The following is a 21,417-nucleotide window of genomic DNA, read 5'->3' on the forward strand; positions in this document are numbered from 1 at the left end:
GTCAGCAGAATGAGTTTCTTCCTTTTCCTTGCTCAGTCTCTGTTCCATATGGAGATGTTTAGTAGGCAAGTAATTTCAGCTGCAGAATAGAAGGAACAGGGAAAGCTGAGGTTAGCCAAAATGGGGGTTGGGGGGAGAAGGGCATGTGTATTTATTGCTCTATGGTGTTCTTGGTCTATCAGTGTTCTGTGAGTGTAGGATTTTCTCTTTACATTTCCTGTTAATAGATGATCCTTGGCCCAAGGCTGAGTTACATTTCATAGTTCCCTGGGCTTCCCTTATCTTTGTACTTGGTACTCTGCACTGTAGATTCTGCTAAGGTATATAACCTTTACATTTAGACAACTGAGTTGCTTCATTCTCTTAATAAGAAACCTGGGAATTCATAACCTACATTTGGTAGTGCTGCTGCCTAATGTAATATTTTAAGTGTCTTTAACAAGGATATTGACACTGATATAATTATTAGCAATGATATAAACACCATTTTATTGTAAGTTTTAATTGTCCTCCCAGAACCAAATTCAACCTTTCCCATTAAAGAAAGCATCTGGAAGGTATAACAGAAAACGTGGTCTTAGGAGTCCAACTGAACTGAGTTCAAATCCCACATCTGCCACATATTAGCAGGACTTGGACAAGTTACTAGTCTCAGTTTGTTCAGCTATCCAGTGAAAAGAATATTGGCCTTATTGAGTTGTTCAAAGGGTTACATTCTAAAGTGTATATGAAATAATTAGCTCTGTGCCTGATGTATATGTGTTCCATTGATGTTTATTTTTTTATTTATTTTTTATTTTTTTAAAGATTTTATTTATTTATTTGACAGAGAGATAGCGAGAGCAGGAACACAAGCAGGGGGAGTAGGAGAGGGAGAAGCAGGCTTCCTGCTGAGCCGGGAGCCCGATGTGGGACTCGATCCCAGGACCCTGGGATCATGACCTGAGCCGAAGGCAGACGCTTAACGACTGAGCCACCCAGGCGCCCTCCATTGATGTTTAAAGGCAGTGGCTGTTGGTCACACTTTAGTGATTTCATACAAAAGTTCTCGAATATACATGAAAAGTAAAAGTGGGAATATCTGAGATACACCACCAACCAATCCTGTCACCTTTATTTTCCAAGCCTCACTTTTCTCAACTATGAAGTGAGAAAATAGAACTCTGATGTCTTTCCAACTCTAAAGTGATTTCCTTCTACCATGAGGTATGAGTGGAGGACATGAGATGTGATTTGTTTCCCCTGCCAAGCCTGGCCACAAGCCAGAATGCTGTCCTGGGACTAGAGTTATTGTGTCCGTTGTATCTGTTCCTCCTCCCACAACTGCTTAAGTGCTAAGGCAGTTAGTTAGCAAGGAATGGAAGTAACATAGTACCCAGTATTTCTGCTTCTCTTCCCTCTGACTCCCAACACAAATTCAGTCCTTTTCCTCTTCTAACAAACCTACAACCAGAGCAGTTTTGAAGACAGACCACCAAACTGAATAATAAAACGCCTTCTCTAATTCTGTATTAATGACCTCATATTGACTATGTACTAATTATTGTTGAAACATATAGTAACCTTCTTTTCAATATGTGATCTCAGTTAGAATGGAACTATGTAAAAACAGTCTGAGAAGATATTTACTTACTTATGAGCTTAATTAGCTACATCTTATCATAATTAAACACATCAATTTGAATAGCTTCTTACAGGTTTCCTGTAATCACACTGAGGATCCAATCTTGATATTGCCAAAAAATATACTATCTTGTATCTATGACAACATGTAGAATTTGAGAATGGGCCATCTGCAGTATTGTATCCTAAATTGAAAACTTAGTGATTTGACTGTTCCAAGTGACTAGGTGATATCTGTCACAGTTAATGCAGTTCTCCCCTAACCTTCTATGATAAACACACAGAAATGTATTTCCTGCTACTCTAGTCTGCCCTCACTCCTGCTCTGCTCTCCTGCCCCTCCTCACTGGCTTTTATAGAAATGCCTCTAAAACAGGAGCGTTTTTATACCTCAGGACACTTGCACTACCTGTTTCGACTATCTGAGATGTTCTTTCTCCAAATATGTGCAAAGCTATCTCCCTCATTTCCTTTAAATCTGTATTCAAAGCACAGATTCTCATTTCCTGATCATCAGATTTAAAACTACAGGCACCCTTGGGGCACCTGGGTGGCTCAAATGGTTAAGCCTCTGCCTTTGGCTCAGGTCATGATCTCAGGGTCCTGGGATCGAGTCCCGCATCGGGTTCCCTGCTCAGTGCAGAGCCTGCTTCTCTCTCTCCCTCTGCCACTCCCTCTGCTTGTGCTCTTCTGTCTATCTCTCTGTCAAATAAATAAATAAAATCTTTAAAAAAAAATAAATAAAACTACAGGCATCCCCCCCCAAAATATAAAAACATTTTCCTTCTTTTTTTTGCCCCTACAACACTTAATACTGTCAAACATTGTACATTTAGCCTATTTATTTTTCTATTTACTTACTCCCTTTGTTAGAAGATAAACCTCTGGTGGAAGGATTTTCAAATGTGCCAGTAGCATCTTTACCCCAACAGGCAGGACAGAGTCTAGTACAAAGTGGATATACCACAAACATTTGCGGAACATGAGAAAATCTCCATCCCGAAACCACCAGAATAAATTAATGATAGAGTGATGACATTTATTTTCATTCACTATGAATCTACTTGGATGAATACTAGTGTTATTTCTTTAGTATTAACAGGGATTTAAGAACAAAGGATCCAGATGGTCAGATATAATAATGAAAGGCATATAGAAATGTGTTTTGAATTTGTTCCAATTTGGCAGCAACATCTGAGCAGCTCCCTCAGTCTGAATTCTTTGCAGATTCTCTATGTTATCTCCCTAAGTAGTCTGTGGCTGCTCCTTAAGAAAAAAAAAAAATGAAAAAGCAGTTCTCAAAATTTTTAAATATTGTGTGGTGTGTATGTCTCTGAGCTTATAGCCAGTTTGATTTTTGAACACTCATTCACTTAAGTCTAATCCAGCGTTTTTCATTAGTTTTTCCATTGATGTGCATATATAAGTGATCACATTCTATTTAAAGGTCACAATGTTCAAAAACCAATTCTAATGCTGCTCCACGACAGCAGTAGAAAACAAGATACTTAAATTTGGCGATATTCTACTGAATCATGAAATAAGGAAAACGTATAGGTGGAGGACAGTATCCACTTACAAAAATGTCTGATATGCTGGACAACATAGAATTTTAAAAGAGATTTGAAAACCTTTTACCAAACGAGAAAAGAAGGAGATGGGTTAACCAGAAAAGGTGTTGAAGAATAATTCCTCTATGAATTGGAAACTCTGAAATAGCTAATTTTTGGCTTTAAAGAAGTGTGAGTTTCACAACTTTGTAAGCTGTGTGTAATGACCGAAATGTAAGGGAGGGGAATTTTGCTCCCACCAACACTGTGAAGAAGTTTGAAAGAGAAGTTTACATTGTCAGTAAAACTTAATAGGATGATATCTTCTCATAGAAAACTTCATTCTTATTTTGATAATAGACTTTTATTTTTTAAAGTAAAATATCTGTTTATAAATGCTCATGTTCTAAAAGCAGTGATTAGTCAATGTTGCCTGATACAGAACAATAGTCGCAAAATGTCTAAAACACAAAAACTGCAGGCTTGATTCAGGAAGATGCAGTGAATTTTCTGGTTTTCTGGACTAATAAAGAGGAAGGCAAATTAAGATAATAAAAAATCCATTAAACCTCAAACCAGGACTTCCTTTTATTATTTTATTATTTCATTTATTTTACATGTTGTGTGCCCAAGGGCATGTTAAGTGCTTTGTATTGATTTATTATTACATTTAGATGACAATCCTGAATGGTTGATCTTATATATCATTTTATATGGAAAAAAAAATTAAGGCTTTGAGCTGTCAGAGAATAAAACTAAGCTGCTTTTTGCTTACTGAGCAAGACAGAGCTGCAGCATTTAATTTTAGAAAGTTTTCCTGAGAAATGAAAAAGAAGGACCAAGGAATAATGCATTCCTTATTAACAGCGATGCTATGCATTTATTTATTTTTTTCTTTTTGGTTGTTTATTTTTCTGGTTTTCATCATTAAATTATAGGTGCTAATTTCAAAGAGGTTCTATTTAGGTTATGTAATGCTCTATAAAGAGCACACACTTGGGATGTGGCAGATTTTTTCTTTAAAAGAGCAGACCAATTCCTTGCCCCAAATCACTCAGGTGGCAAGTGGAGATACTGGAATATGACACAAAAGTATTTTATTCTCAAGTCTGTTTTATTTTTGTTTTTTGGTTGGTTGTTATTGTTTTCCTTCGTTATCATTTGAAACTCTTGCCTTGAAATAGGTCTGTTGTAAAATATAATCATATCCCAACAGACGATCCAGAGAAAAACTGTCAACAATTCTAGTCCTTTGTTCATATTTTGTTACCAGCTTTCTAAAACAAAAAATCACAATAACCAAAAAGGATGAACCATGGAATGACTTGTTAAATGCATATAAAAACATTTGAGGTAATGTGGTTTTGAGACTTATTCTTCAAAAATTGTTTGAAATTTCTAACAGACTAAGAGGTAGTTATTGTTATTCTTACTTATAGATGGAGAAATTAAGGCACAGAGAGATTAATAAATTGCCCACCTTGACACAGCTAGAAAGTGTTGGATCTGAGTGTAGATTCAGGTAGTCTGACTTCAAAACCATGTTCTTGTCAGCTGTTATGTTGGCAAACACAATGCTGACCACGAAAGGCTTAGGACTAAGAAGCAAGAGTGAATACAAATAACCATGCTTCTAACCACAATGCCTATGAATATGTTTGTTACACAAAGTTTCCATATATGTGTAGTAAAATTAACTCCTGGTGTCCCAGGAGGCTTCACACATTTGAGGATTGTCTATCGGAGTTGGTTACTAATCCTACTGAGTGTGGATTACTTCTCTCGAGATAGGCCATGCCTAAGGAACCCTAATAGTAGGAGTAGGTGTTTCTGCTCAAGAAAACACATTTGGATACTGTGGTCTGGCTTTCGGCCTTATCTGCGTCTTTTGAAACCTCATTCATGGTAGCAAATTGCTTTTCAGAAGTACTTCTGCTACCTGAGGCTATTCCTTATATTTTTATATTATTCATGGTTTTTAATTATGTGGTTCACTCCACTAGTAGAATTTATTATATTTTGTGGTGGTGGTGATTTTTGATATATGGAAGAAAATGAAGTCTTTTTACTGCCACCAGTGTAAATGTCTGAAATCTAGTTAGCAAGATTAAACTAACTAAAAATGTCAGAATAAGCGGTAGGCAGAGTTTTGCAACCATTAATAAACAAAGTGAAGTTTTTTTGTTTCTGTTTTTGTTTTGTTTTGGTTTTGGTTTTGTTTTGGTTTTTTATTCGCTTGAGATTCTATTAGGTGCAGAAGCATACATAGTACATATTCTTAATTGGCATATGATCTAATCTACAAAAATGTACTTTCTCTAGTGATATCCCTGTATGTCATATTCCATTTTAGGTTTATTCAAAATAATATTATAATAAAATTGGTCATTCTGTACCATCTTACCCCAATTAATTACATGGAACAAATACTTTTTCTATCCAAAATAGAAGTTTAAGGAATTAATTTTATTGTCATCTGCCAGAAGTTTGATCAAAATTAAGAACATCAGTCTGCCAAATTTCATTTTTGTCCTATTTTTAGTTTCATCTCAGTTACACTGAACTGGGTAGAAAAAAAAAAATGCCCTACAAGCGCTTCCTTTGAGGCCCATTGACCTTGCACTCTCTTGATCTGGACAGGTATGGCTTTATTCCAGCTTCTTCTCTGTAAGTCTCCTTGTCCTTTCAAATGGCCTCCTGGATGGGACCCAACACAACCCCACTGGCCTCTTCCATAAGGTCCATATCGATTTCCCAGGAAACATTTATGCAGCATTGTCCCTGCAGTCATGAGGGTGTTGGCCAAGCCCAGTATAGTACCATTTACTTGACTTTGTCCCAAAGCACCTACACCGTTGTCCTCAATTTTCCAGGCAAGAGTCAGATCCTGGTCCACTGTCCTCTGCTCAGAGAAAGCAAGCTCTCCAGGTGGCTTCTGTGAAATTCTCTACTTAACTCGAGGATAGAATGTGGTTCTCTTCACCATTTCCCCAAGTGGACATGGAGAGTCTCAATGTAGCGATGGTTCTCTTCAAATAAATGTCTGATTTTTTGCTTGTTTGTTTTTTATAGACCTGCAGTGTAGTATAAGTGGGCAAGGATCTTGAAATAGGTTTCTTTGAAAGTTTGCATGGGAAGTTTTAGAATTTCACTTTGGAATTTCATATCAATTGATGTTGGTGTTTTGGTGAAACTTTTATGTTAACCCCTTTCTCCAGTTGCCCAGAACAAGATTCACCATTAGAGACAAGGAAAGGAGAAAAGAGAAATTCTTTTATTTCAGAGTATTCATGCTGTGTTCATGTGTGCATTAGCATGTTCACATTAGTTGCCTGATTTAGTTATAATAGTAACTCTGCAGGATTGGGAATATTACTCCCAATTTACAGAGGAGGAAACTAAGTTTCAAAGAGTAGATTTTTTAAGGGGATACAGATAGTATGGAGATAGAAATTTCTGACTGGAAAGCTTCTGCCTTTCTTGTTGCCCTGCCACAGGTGAGATTTATATATATCTAAGCACCGCTGTTAGCCTAGGACTGTTCCATGTGTTTCTCAAATAGTTACCGTCCTTTTGTGGACTTGGGTATAGAAATGTTTGAGGTCATTTCTACTACTGTTGATTCTGAACTTAGAACATAATCTTAACATTGGCTGAGTTTTAAAATAAATGTTTAATTTTTTTTCCAGACAATAGATTTTGAAGGTTTTAAGCTATTTATGAAGACATTCCTAGAGGCAGAGCTTCCTGATGATTTCACAGCACACCTTTTCATGTCATTTAGCAACAAATTTCCTCATTCTAGTCCAATGGTAAAAAGTAAGCCTGCTCTCCTTTCAGGAGGTAAGTCTAATTATATACTTTAAAAATGTATATGTAGTAAAATCCTTGAAGGGAAAATCAGTGTCAAGTTCTCTATAAGAGAAGAGATGATTTGCTTAGGAAATATCTTTCTTTCAGGATTTATAATTTCATACTAAGATTGTGCAAAATATCTAAAGTGTCTCCAATATAGTAATAGCTAAACATTAGAGAAAATATACTTTATCATTATCCATCACTTGTCATTCAAAGTCTTAGAAGTCTATGTTTAGGTAATAATTTTAAGAGAAACTTCCATCAAAAATGGAAAAGTGGTCTTTGAAATGACTAGTTAAATATAGGTAACTTTATATGTGAAAATGTAGTCACAAAGCAGTTCTGTGTAGGAAACATAATATTTATATAACTTCTGTAAATTTCTAACATACTTTCATAGAAGAGTTTTGATTTTTCTCTTAGACACTTATTTTTTTTAAATTTAATATCACCATGGAGATGATTGGTTCTGTCATTATGGGTAGCTTTTCAGAGATGTCTAATGAATTAATACCTGTTGCTAATTGTGTCCAGCTCCATCCAGTCAGGAGAACAAAAATCTCACTGTATTACCCTACTGAATGTAAAATAGGTGATTGGTTAAACAGTGTTGGAAGGTTGAAAAACCAAGAGAAATACTAAGGTAATGCAGAGGTAGAACCACAGGAAGCATGTGCCACTCCTACGTTGGAGTAATCAAAACTCAGAATCTTGGAGGAAGGACTTCTTTGAACTGGGATGTAGCGTTCTGGGGGAAGGTGTTGCCTGGCAGATCTCAGCCTGGGACTTCTGTGGAGGGGATGACTTCCTTCTGGGTTTGGTAGCTCAGAAGCTCAAGAAGGGAGTCAGACATCTTAGGAGCATCACCATGGTCTGTGCAGGATTGTGTAGCCAGGCTCACTGTGCCTTTCTCAATGTGGAAATGAGCTGGAGACTAGAGCCTGTTGCTCCTTATTTAGTCTGTTCTTACAGTGTGGAGCTGACCAGTGTTCTGGGCTGAACATTTTAAAATGGGACAATTCCTTACTTTGATCTAGAAATTAAAACTCCCTTGTTCTTCCATTTCATGCTATAAATGGATTGCACATACCATAGACTGAATAAAATAACAAAATTGTCTCTTTCATTTTATACGCAGCAATACTATTCTTGCATATGGAGAAAGAAGGGGGGGCACTTTTTGAGATGTTGTCTGTCTGAGTAATTGTGTCAGACTTGGAGAGAAGAGAGGAGAGATTCTAATTAATTAGGTAGGTTTGTAAGAAATTAAAATCTCAAACCTTCTTGTCTCCAAATAGCATGTAGTAAGTATTACATATAAGATGCCAAATTTACAAGGAGTAGAAATCAAATCAGGTTCCAAAATGGAAAAAAAGAATTAAAGGGTAACAGCTTGTACTTCATTTGGGACAGCCACATATTCTGCACAGATCTACTTGAAAGGAGTTGCAAGATGGGCTGTGTAGCTCTCATGCAGCAAAAAATAAATCAAACTGGAATTCCTTTTCAAAACTTGGTCTCCACATTTTAAAACATAAGTGCATGGGGTCCTTTGTAGGACTGTTTTCAACCCCATATTCTTTCAGACTTACCTTTGATAGTAAAAAATACATGTATTTTTATTTTTAGAACCCTGCTTTGCCATAATCGAAGTTATCTACACAAATATATTTGGGTTGAAAAATCACAAATAAATTTTGAATAGAAAAGAGCTATAATCTGTTTTGTTTACCACCCCTCCACCCCACCCCACCCTGCAGAGAGTTCACTGTATTTCATTACTACAATACCAACAAGGGTGTGATAATCATTCTTGACTCTGTATCAACTGAACAATGGTTTCTCAATAACAAGCAAAACTAAATTGGGAAAAATGCTATTCTTGTTAGTGAACAGTATTCAAGTATTGGAGATATGGTAAATGTAAAACATTTAGTTTTTATAGAACAAAAATTTTAAATAGTTAGAAAGAGGCATAAAAGTTGTGTGTGTGTGTAGTTGGTTTTTGTTGGAACTTGTAGTAGCTACTGATCCATCTGGTATTTTGTACAGTGAATGATTTTTTGGGGGAATATTTTGTTGCAGTATAAGTGCCTCTTATCACCTACTTAAAATGTAAGATGATTCTTTCTACTGTTCCCAAGTTGGACTTTTAATTTTTGAAGATATCCCCTAATGCTTTATCTTTCCGGCTTTCTCATAACCTCTTCTGCTTCATTGTGAATGTCAGGTCCCTAATGCCTCATATGTTTGCCAGCCCAGTGACTAACTTCTGATTTTACCTTCATCCCCAGAATCTATCACCTGAACTATTCTCTTTACAGAATGGTTCAATCATTTGGAACCTTTGTTTTTTGGCAAGTGGCTCATATACCCTTGACCATGAATCAATATTATGAGTTCATATTTCAGTCCCTGCAACTTGAATACTGAGAATAACCAAAGAGAAATTTCATAAATATGCAGATTGTTGCCTCTACAAATTCTTAACAGCCAATTTTAACATGGCCTTAACACCACTTAAGATTTTTAAAAAAAATCTACCATAAAAAGTATTTATTCTTGATACTGTCTCCTAGCTCAGTTAGGCTAAAATTTTCAAACTTCCTTTAGTTTATTCAAATCTTTCCCCTCATTCTCAATAGGTTATTTTTCATATCATACAAAAAATAGACACTAACATAAAATGCCTCAGTTATTCCCCATAAACCCAGACATGTTTCTTCAGCTCACAGAGAATATGTATTAACTATATTCCAGATGGAACTCTTCATTGGATGTCCCATAAGGAATCGAACTAAATGTGTTTGGAAGTCAAGTAATTCTATTCTGCCCACACCTGCTTCTTTCTATCTTGTCTCTTGGTGAATGGAACCCAAGTATCTATCACTTTTCCAATCCTAAAATCTTGGACTCTTCCACCCTGCACCGCCTCATGCCTCATGTTTAGTTAATCACAAAATGCTCTCTATTGCTCATTATAACTTCTCAAACATTCTGCCAGTGTCGGTATGATCCATCATTGTTTGTGTTAGAGACTAGCCATTAGCATGGCTCCCAGCTGGGCCCCGACTTCCCATCTCCATGATGTGCTTTCTAACACTGAAGCCTGATTAGATTCCTCTTGGGTTTCCAAGTTTCAGGCCTTCCCTATCACCTTATGGAAATTTTTTAAAATTTTTTATTTTTCATCTAAACTTAAATCCTTGATATTTAAAATAGATTAAAGCAGCGTTGCTTTGGTGAAGGGAGGGGGTGCAGGAGAGATGTAAGTACAGGAAGTCCCAGCCACTGGCCTTCCCACACCTTTTGAGACTCCCCCCGCTCCCCCCACGAAGGTGGCTTTAATGCCACTCCAAGGCCTGGGCATTGCAGTTAAGAAAATGATAAAATCTGGGTTTCATAGTAGTGAGCACAATGCCATATAGCTTGTCGATCTGCCTACAGTCCCAATTCTCTCTGTCTCTTGACCCATGCAGCCCAGACCCTTTACATACCGAAGTGTTTGCTGTGACTTAAGTCTGCTGTGGTCCCTTATCTCACAACAAAACCCAACTCCTTCAAGTCTCAGCGAATGTGTCACTCTAACTGAATAGCACCTGCTGGGATGGGACACCTGGAGTGTGTCACGGGGAAGCAATGCTGGCAGCATGTAAAAGTCACACCTACTTCTTGTGCAAGAGCTGGTGTGTCCCTCTCCTCCCCAACTCCCACCTAGACCAGCTCTGCACGGCAGCTCTGGGAATGAACCACCTTCAGCTCAGTGATCACTGGTCTTGTATAAGGTAGCAGTTAACGGTACTTATTAGTAATTTCTACTTTCTCTAAGAATGTAGTAATTAAAAGAGAATGGAATTGATTTCTTAACCGGTTCAGACACTTATACTTTATGTTTGGCTCCACAATGTCTAAAATGTTGATTCTATAACAGTAAATGTCTGTTATTAGCTATAGGTTAGAGCAAGTGTTTTTTCTTGTTATTATTAGTTTTATAGGGCAGAAAAAAAAGAAGATTTCCTAGCACCCTTTATATCAGGTCATGTAGTGACTTGGCCAGTTGTAATTCTTAATTATTTATTTTATTAATTCATCAATTCATGCATTCCATCATTCTTTTTTTTTTTTTTCCAGAGGCGTGGGGGAGGAGCAGAGGGAGAGGGAGAGAGAGAGAGAGAGACGTGGGGCTCAATCTCACAACCCTGAGATCATGACCTGAGCCGAAATCAAGAGTCAGACATTTAACTGACTGATCCACCCAGGTGCCCCTCCACCATTCTTTTTTTAAAAACAACTTATGTGCCAGAAATTGCACCAGAAAGCTGAGGATCCTTTAGAGCCACACGGAAAAAGATAGTCAATTAGGTGATCAGTTATATTACAATAAAATAAAAGTTGTCATCTATTTATCAAGATTATCTGAGATTTTAATCATAAATTGAAATTATCTAGTTTAAGTAGAGGTAGGGACAGGTACTTGTAGGAGAGCATGGAAGGGAGTTTCAAGAAGAGAAAACATGTACATTTCTACTCCAGTTAAAAAAATAAATGCGCCGTGAAAGTATAGTGTGTGAACTATAAGAAACTCAGTATTATTTCATTCATAAATATTTATTTATTTTTAAATTTTTAAATAAATTTTAAATCCAGCATAGTTTACGTACAGTGTTATATTAGTTTCAGGTGTACAATATAGTGATTCAACAATTCTGTGTATTACTCAGTGCTCATCATGACAAGTGCACTCCTTAATCTCCACCTATTTCACCCATCCCCCCACCCACCTCCCCTCTGGTAACCATCAGTTTGTTCTCTATAGTTAAGAGTTTGTCTCTTGGTTTGTCTCTCTCTCTTTTTCCCTTTGCTCATTTATTTTGTTTCTTAAATTCTACATATGAGTGAAATCATATGGTATTTGTCTTTCTCTGACTGACTTATTTCACTTAGCATTATACTCTCTAGCTCCATCTATGTTGTTGCAGTTGGCAAGATTTCATTCTTTCTTATGGCTGAGTAGTATTTTATATCATTCACAAATATTTATTGATCACTTACAATGTGCCCAACCACACACACTATTCATATTTCAGTGAGCAAAATGAAACTACTTCCCTTCCTCTATAGTCAATTACATTTTAGTAAATAAGTAAGAATATGCATAGCATGTCAGAAGGTAACGTAAGGAGTGCTATTAGCAAACATAGGTTAGATAGAAAGTACAGGTCGAAATTGAGGATGACTGGGAGCCCCGAATTTCTCATGAATGACTGAAACTGGGCTACGAATCACAAGGAGACCATTTTTTAAAAAAAGATTTTATTTTGATTTATTTGAGAAAGAGAGAGAGAGAGCACAAGTGGTGGGGAGGGGCAGGGGAGAAGGAGAAGCAGACTCCCCACTGAGCAGGGAGCCCAACACGGGGCACCTGGGGCATCCCAGAACCCTGAGATCATGATCTGAGCCGAAGGCAGACAGGTAACCGACTGAGCCACCCAGGCTCCCCGAAGATCATTTTTGATGGTCCCAGATTAGATGGTAGTTATGACCTTGGAAGTACCAGCATGGCTGGAGGAAGGGTTGGGGGAGTGGTCCCGGCAGGAGCAGAGTCCTGTGGCCTTAGGAGTTAGAGGAAGGTAGGCTTGCTGAGTACCGAGAGATCTGGGTCTATGCCTTGAATCCTTGGGCCGGGGCCGATGAAGTGACTGGAAGAGAGCAGCTGGAGAAGAGGCCAAGGAGGGAGCCAAGGCCCCGTGGTGAAACTGGGGAGCTGTTACACAGTTTGAAGCCAGTGGGGTGGAAGCTACATGAAGGAACATGAGGCTTGGAGGTACAAAAGAGTCAAGATATTTAAGACTGAGAATAGTAACAGCCACCTCTGAAAGAGTTAAAGTCCTTTGTTTTGGGGCCCTTTCATTGCCCATCCGATATGGCAATAGCTAATTGATCTATGCTATTAAAGCCTCAGTATCATCAGTGAATGTGATTATTTTTATGTTTTCAGTACAACCAGAGAGTCACACCACAGGTAATATTTTTAGGCAGAAAAGGAGAAAGAATTTCTTTTTCTCTATAAGGAAGTTAATCAAATTAAGGACAGAAAATTGTATAATGAAAATGAGGTATTTGAACCCTTGGGAAAATGTTGTTTTGCCAAATGACCTTCCTGGATGTTCTTGCCAAAAGACACACTTCATTAATTGTGCTGAGAAGAAATTATTACTCTTATCAGTACTGTCTTGAGGATATTAAAAATATGTGTGTGTGTGTGTGTGCGTGTGCATGCATATTTTCACTATAGGTATAGCTTTATAGGTCTTTTGTGTCTAATAAACTACTAAAGTTTCCACAATACAAAAAAGGGCAGACAAGGTCCCAAAAAACACAAACTGATCAGAGTTCAAGGCTTGTGTGACTATGAGATAGGGAGCTTGCTGGCACATAGTAGGCATTTAAGATACATTTGTGCATTTGTTAATTAGTTTCGTACTAGACTTACATACCTACATACAAGTGCTCTAGAAATAAAGATAATTCCTATCCATTGACCAATAGGCATTTATCTACATCAACCATTACATTTCTTATGCTTTTATAGCACCAAATTCACTTTTCTAATTATTATTATTGTAGTAGTAGTAATCCAATAAATCTTTTATCCTGAAACTCTGAAAACTCTTCACTGAAACCATAGAAAAATCCTCACTTCAAGGCCCTATTCATGATAAAATTACTGTCAGTAAAGGAAAAGTTCCCCCAAACCTCCCCTTTAATTATTAAATGGGTTTGAATATATTGGACTTTATTATATAGGTTTCTTTATTCTTCTATCTGAATATTCTAAGTAAAATGCTGGTCTTCAAATTTGCCATCTTTACCATTAGATTTATTTACCCACTATAAAGGGATTTTTGTATTTTCAGTTACATGTTAATGATTACATATTAAATGATAGTATTATCTTAAGATTGTTGCACTGTCATGTTCATGAATATTGTTTATAGTTTTTTATTCTAATAAAAGCAAATATGATATTTAGTACTTTTCAGAGTCCAAAATCAGTCATAACTTTTTTCTTTTCTTTTCTTTTCTTTTTGAGAAGGGGAGAGGGGAAGGGGCAGAGGCAGAGGGAGAGGGAGAGAGAATCTTAAGCAGGCTCCATCCCCAGTGCAGAGCCTGACACAGGACTGGATCTCACGACTTGTGAGATCATGACCTGAGCGGAAATCAAGAGTTGGATGCTTAACCGACTGAGCCATGCAGGCGCCCCAAAATCAGTCATAACTCTATTTAACTTGTGATATGCCCTAAAATACCTAGTAACGCTAGGAAAAAATGCAATGGTACTGAACATTGGCTTTGATCCATTAGAATGAAAGCCCTATAAAAATGGGATTCTTTTTTTATCTGCTGTGTTCAGTGCTTTATCCTAGAATTTGGTTTTACACAGCTAATATTAAAGGTTCTTAGTATCTATTTGGGTTTATATTTATAAAGGCATGCTTGTTATATACCTATTAGAAAATGCAGATAAGCAAAAAGAAAAAGTATCCATAATCCAATTCCCTATAACAAAATGCTGGTAAAGATTTGGTAAATATGAATATACGCATGATTATTTTTACATGGGCAAACATATCTGTGTGTGTGTGTGTGTGTGTGTGCATCCACAAATGTGTTTTATTATAGATGGCCCAAGGAATGGTCTGAGTGGAAGATGAACATTTAGAGCTCTCAGCTATGACTAGGATTTCTAATTTCATTCCAAAAGTTTATGAAATAATCAATGTACATACTCTTAAGAGTCTTGAAAACCAGACTCCAAAGACAAAAGGTCATTTACTGAGAGGCAGGAGACAAATTTCTCTGATTTAGTTTTTTCTCTAGCCCCACAGAATTATACTTCACATAAAATCTCCATTCAGACTCTTTTGAATTGTGGCTACCCTCCTTGTCTTTGCCTCTGTTCGGGCAAATGTAAAATGGAGATAATAAGTGCGTGCATTGTACTGGGTGCTGGGGGACTCAAAAACATAATGTGTTAGGTACATTGTAAGTGTTCAGTGCATGTCAGTCACTACCATTTTTCCTTAAACAGATTATTTTCTAGCATTTTAGTTTGCAGACATAGGGAAAGATCAAATTCAATATAGTTTCCCCTCCCCAAATGTCATTCATTCTGAAAGAGTACAGTAAAAGTTATGGAGTATTACTGGGATTTCTTTTGGTTTGTTTTGATTTTTTGTCTTATTAAGATAGAATTGACCTACATCATTGTATAAGTTTAAGGTGAACAGCATACTGGTTTGACTTACATATATTGGGAAATGATTGCCAAAATAAGTTTAGGTACTATCCATAATCTTATACAGATACAATAAAAAGCAAAAGCAAAACCAAAAACAGTTTTTTTCCTTATAATGAGAATTCTTAGGATCTACTCTCTTAACAACTAGTGTATACAATTACATCATAGAGTAGTGTTAATTATACTCATCATGTTGTAGCGTACATCCCATTTTGACCATGTTCCTGCAATTTCCCTCCCTACACATCATCTCCATGACTTATACTTTTTTTAATTTATTTTTTTATTTTTTAAAGATTTTATTTATTTAAGAGAGAGAGAGAGAGGGAGCTGGGGGAGGGGCAGAAGGAGAGGGAGAAACAGATTACCTGTGGAGCAGGGAGCCTGATGTGGGGCTCAATCCCAGGACCCCGGGATCATGACCTGAGCCAAAGGCAGACGCTTAACCAACTGAGTCACCCAGGCGCCCAGACTTTTTTTTTTTTGATTGAAGTATAGTTGACATACAACATTAGATTAGTTTCAGGTATACAACAAAGTGATTCAACAAGTTTATAGGTTATGCTATCTATGCTTACCCACAAGTGTGGCTGCCACCTGTGACCATATAGTGCTATTACAATAACTTTGACTGTATTCCCTCTGCTGTACCCTTTATTCCTGTGACTTAATCATTCCATAACTGGAAGCCTGTATCTCTCACTCCTTTTCACCTATTTTGCCACCATCTCCCCAGCCCCCTTCCTTCTGGAAACCATAAGTTTCTTCTGTAATGGGTCTGCTTCTGCTTTTTCGTTTGTTTTACCTCTCAGATTACACATATGAGTGAAATCATATAGTATTTGTGTTTCTCTGACTGACTTATTTCACTTAGCATAATACTCTTCAGGTCCATCCATGTTGTCACAAATGACAAGATCTCAACCTTTTTGGTGACTGTATAATATTCCACAGTATGTAAAAGCCACAGCTTCTTTATCTATTCATCTGTGGAAGGACACTTGGGGTCCTTCCATGTCTTGGCTATTGTAAATAATGCTGCAGTACCCATAAGGATGCATATATCTTTTCAAGTGAGTGTTTTTATTTTCTTTGGGTAAATACCTATTGGTGGTATTGGGATTTCTTTTTAATGTGACAAAAATTAAAGATGTTATCCTGACTTTTTTTTATATGTGGTAGTTTTATTCTCATACGTAGGCATAGTCAAGAAACGGAGTAATTCAACCAACTTTCACTTTTCTACCTGTAGATGGTATGTCACCAACACTGTCTAATATGGTAGCCATTAACCCGATGTACCTCTTTAATTTAAATTTAAATTAGTTAGCAAGTAAATAAGATGAAAATTCAATTCCTCAGTCGCACCAGTCTTATTTCATGGGCTTAACAGCCATATATGGTTAATACTACCATATTGGACAGTACATATATAGCATATTTCTATCTTTGCAGAATATTTTACTAGACATAATTGATGTAGACAAATCTTGATTATACCACTTTAAAAGACCCTAAAGTTTGGAATTAGATATCCTGTCTTCAACTCTTGACTCCCCAGATTGCTACATGATGATCAGAGGTTTACTTTACTCTCTGATTTTCCACCCTCTAGTGTCTAAGATAGAATTGTAGGGTCAAATCAGACCACTCTGTTTAAATGTTGTTGGCACACAGCCAGGGATGTTATTGTTACTACTCCTTCGTGGAGGTTGCTCTCCTTCTAGAACATCACCCCCAAAGACCTGTGCTTCAAGCCCTGTTCCTTATTATTACTTGTTTGGGGTTTTTGCCAATGTCCAAACAGATTTCTTACAGAAAATTCGCTGGCACCAGTCTCCTGTCAGGGAAGGTATCCCACTGGCTGTCCTCACTTTGTATATTTTACTTCCCTTGTTGATTTGTAACCCTGTCTATCTCATTTTGCTGCCAGTTTGGACAAGCATAAAAAAAAGTCATAATACTGTGCTAAGGCAAGCATAGTTGGAAGGTTAACTCTGAAAATCATGAAATGTCTGACAATACCAAACAATTGTTTTTAATCTTGATTGTCTGTGCTACTCATTGTGACTATTAATATGGATATTGGATATTGGAAGTATGATTATACTTTGACAAATTGTTTCTAAGCCTGATAAATTTCTGAAAAGTGAACCAGTATGGAAAAAATGGAAAAGCCAAATTGCCAGAGTGTTGTTTTTCTCTTGCCGTATAAGTTTAGAAATGTAATTTATGTTATTAGTTTTGAATATCCCATTGTGATAGATGAAGGGAAACAATGGATACAACAATACCCTTTTCATTATCTGAGCTACGTGTGTTTGACGATAAAACAAACTGGAACAGAGGCAATAATTGAACATGTACCCAAAATGTATTTGCTAATAATTGCACCTTGAAGCTAGAATTAAAAGTATCTATTGAAATGAAACTTTTTAGGTTTTTGTGTCAAGAAATGGAGAGTCTAGATTGAAGTACAATGAAAATCATGTGCTTGAAGAATGTGGTAATAGTAGGCAATGTTCAACTTGACTAATGCTAACTATTTTGGTAGTTAAAACTTTGAAGAATGTTTATATGTAAGAAGGTGTACAAACGTACACACTAAAATCATCATAAAACAGAAAAATGTTTTCAAAGTACAAGGTAATTTTTCCTAATGAAAGTAATACACTCTTTTCTTTAAAAAAGATTTTATTTATTCATTTGAGACACAGAAATACAGAGAGAGAGAGATTGAGCATGAGCAGGGGGAGAGGCAGAGGGAGAGGGAGAAGCAGGCTTCCTGCTGAGCCAGGAGCCCGATGTGGGGCTCTATCCCAGGACCCTGGGATCATGACCCGAGCCGAAGGCAGACGCTTAACCATCTGAGCCACCCAGGCACACCGAAACTAATACACTCTTTATTACAATGCTTAGTTTTTCACTTTATTTTGTGCTTTCTTGTTCACTGCAGTGTACATGTATAGATATATATTGGTGTGTGGACATAAATGGGGTGTGTGTGTGTGTGTGTGTGTGTGTGTACTTGCTTCACTTTTGTGAGGAAATATTCAAAGAAGCATAGCCTTTGGCAAGTCAGTGAGCCTACAAATTGGGTGTCAATCACATTTTCTTTAAAGCTAAATGTTGACCACTTGAGGCGAAAGTTTTGCCTAGCTTTGCGTTCGGTTCCAACTCTGAAGAGTTTCGCCAAAGATGGGATGGATTAAAATGGCCTTCCTTAATGAAACATAGAATTTTGAGCCTCTTCATCAGAGGCCACTGCTGCTAAAGAGGAATGTAAGGTTCCATTTACCATCTCTTTGAAAAGCTGTAGTCAGGAAATGGGGCTTTCAACCTCTTGTTTGCCACTTGTGTTGTTTCCTGTGTTCCGCATAAACCTTAGTACAGTCTGCTGGAAAGAAAAAGAATTTTTTAGGGCAGTGAAGGAGACAAGTAGAGGAAAAGACCTCCAGTCAGACTTAAGGAAAGGAAAAAATATATATTAACGGTAGAGTAGGGTGGAAAAAGTCTCTATGAAGACAGTTTGAGACCCCAGGGACTGCTTTCAGAAAATTAAATGAAAATATGAAGAAACATTTTCACCACAGAAGGGAAAGTGAGATGATTTTGGGGATGAGAATAGGAACAGAAACAAGCCTGTGAGACTTTTCCTCAGTTCAACACCTCAAAATTTAGTCAAGTCCTGCTCTCTGAAGTTTTTTGTTATGAAGTAATTGAGAAAAAGGCCTTTGACGCACCCTAAAAATCATTGTAAAAACTGTATGCTTTATCACTCCCTAAGGAACCAAAACAAAAACTTTGTCTGGATTTGAGGAAGAGTTGATTAGTTCTTCAATGTGTGTTGCCATATAAGCCCATATTTTTTTTAAAAAATAAACTAAATTCTTTTAAATATAAAACTGTGACATGAATATGATACAGCTTTTAGTTTATAACATTTCATGAACAGGAAATGAAAAATATTTACGCATTTTGTCAAAAATCATTTTAGTATAATAATACGTTTTTTCAAAAAGGTGGGGCTAGATATAAATTATATTTGTATGCTTCTGTTCAATATGTATATTACTTACAAGAAAGGCAAACAAAATTATATGGTCCTCACATTCTCCAGATTTTTTATATTCAGTATTATGAAAGCTGATAAAGAAATAGCATGCACTTCAGTTTTATACAAACAAATGATCATGAAGTGTTCTGAATCAGTGAAAATATATAATGTGGTTGGCATTCTTTCAAATGAAGGTCATAACATGTTATTTTCCTTCTTTCTTGTTTTGTTCTGAGGCTTTGTATAAGAGTTAAATCAAGCTGATTAAATCATTTCAGTACCATAAGGGGGAGGGAAGCAGAGAAGAGAGGATTAGCTCATCAGGCAGGATGGGTTAGGTCATAGTTTATCCGAACATAACTCAAGTGCTGTGTTTTCCAAGTCTGGAAGTTACGGTCATGTCAAAGGTCAGTGCCAAAATGTTTTTTATCGTAAGTTGGAACTGCTTATTCCTGTAGCTGACCAAGCTTTAGTTGGTTAGGTAGAATTAGTCAGGTATGTATATTTTTGAAAACTCAGGATTGTCTTCAATTTTCTGCCTTCTTTTGTTTTTTAAAATAACTACATTAGTTTGTATTAGACATACAGTGACATTTTTGTTAAGAAAAATCAATTTATAATTATATCTTTTTTGATAGCTATAAACAAATAGAATTAATGTGAAGCATAGAGCTGTGTTTGAAATAAGTATGACTTTGGTAAAAACAAAAAACTGAAAGAAAGATGTAAAGCAGTGTTTTTCAAAATGTGGGTTGTGACCCATTAATGGTTGGTAAATTCAATTTAGAGGGTCTTTGACGGAATTTTAAGAATGAAATAGATGAAAAGAGAAGAGATTAACATGGAAAAGAAAACTTGGGGCAGTTACAGAACCTACTAATGTTGAGAGACAGAAAGGGGAGGGCGAGAGAGGAAGGGAGAATAAAAGGCTTCTGCTGGATTCACATGTAAATTGTTTTTCTTACTTTTTCTTACCCTTGGCCTTGAACAAAAATAGTATGTCATCCATTAGTGCAGAATAAAGAGGGTGGATTTGCCAGCTGTGGACCTCTAAGCTTGTAAAATGGGAATATTGCAATCTACCTCGCAGAGTTAACATGGGAATTAAGTGAGGCGATCCGTGTTAAAGCCTCCAGGACGGTTCCTGCCACATATTCAACACTCAATAAATAGTGGCTTTTATTCGTAGTAACACTGTGAATGATGAAAGTAATTTCATAATCCATTAAATGATATGCTGGCCATCTTGAGACGGCTGGAGGAGATGCCAGGTACTCCATCAAAGTTACTTATCCAAAAAAATGGACAAGAGCACCAGATGTGGTTACCAGCTCTGGACTGATAGGCTTGTAGAACTGTGTTTGGTTGGGATTATTCCCTCCATTCTAGTAACTCCCATTTGATTAGGAATCTAGCAGGCATTCAGCCCATTAGCCATTTCACCTCTTGTTTGCCAAATGAATCTTAAAGGATAATTGGGGTTTGCCTTCAGGTCTTGTCAGGTACACACGATCTGGTTTCATATGCGTCTCTGTTAGATGGAATTAACCATTTATTATAAAAGAGTTTCAGTTCAATCATTATCGGCTAAATAATCTGCTGTGATCAGCTATTGCAAACAGGCATTCCAGTTCTCTACCCTTGTCTTGGAATAAGCACAGTGAATGGGTTTCAGAAATAAAGTTATGAACCATATTAAAACTAAAGTATAGTCATATGTTCTTTCCTCTCTAATCAAATGTCTGTGGTATTCAAGCAGATTGTTGTTTATGTTCCCTTTCTTACTCATGGGCCGATTTCTTGATGGGAAAAAGGATGTTTTATTCATGGCCCATAAATATTTGACATAAATACGTGTTTTTCTGAATGAATGATTCCTGATTATCAACATATAAATCATTCTGTGACAGACTCAAGTCTCTTCTTCAGTGTTTCGTGAAAGACCAATTTTTAGTATCTTCTTAGCTGATTTGTCGTTGCCACTTCCTAAAGCAGAGAAAGGTGGAAGAGGAAAGTAGTTTTTCATG

The 21,417-nt window shown here is 36.8% G+C and overlaps 1 protein-coding gene across 1 annotated transcript in view; it reads left to right on the forward strand.

Annotated features, from left to right (window-relative positions):
- The window catches only part of DGKB (diacylglycerol kinase beta), a 480,803-nt gene that overhangs the window by 140,386 nt on the left and 319,000 nt on the right, over positions 1-21,417 (forward strand). The window contains exon 4 of the mRNA XM_081800920.1: positions 6,851-7,016. Within this exon, the coding sequence (XP_081657046.1) occupies positions 6,851-7,016 (166 nt within the window). The remainder of the gene's footprint in view (positions 1-6,850; positions 7,017-21,417) is intronic.

The sequence above is a fragment of the Leptonychotes weddellii genome, chromosome 12 (assembly GCF_054177405.1).
Source record: "Leptonychotes weddellii isolate Sample4059 chromosome 12, ASM5417740v2, whole genome shotgun sequence".
Taxonomy (NCBI): domain Eukaryota; kingdom Metazoa; phylum Chordata; class Mammalia; order Carnivora; family Phocidae; genus Leptonychotes; species Leptonychotes weddellii.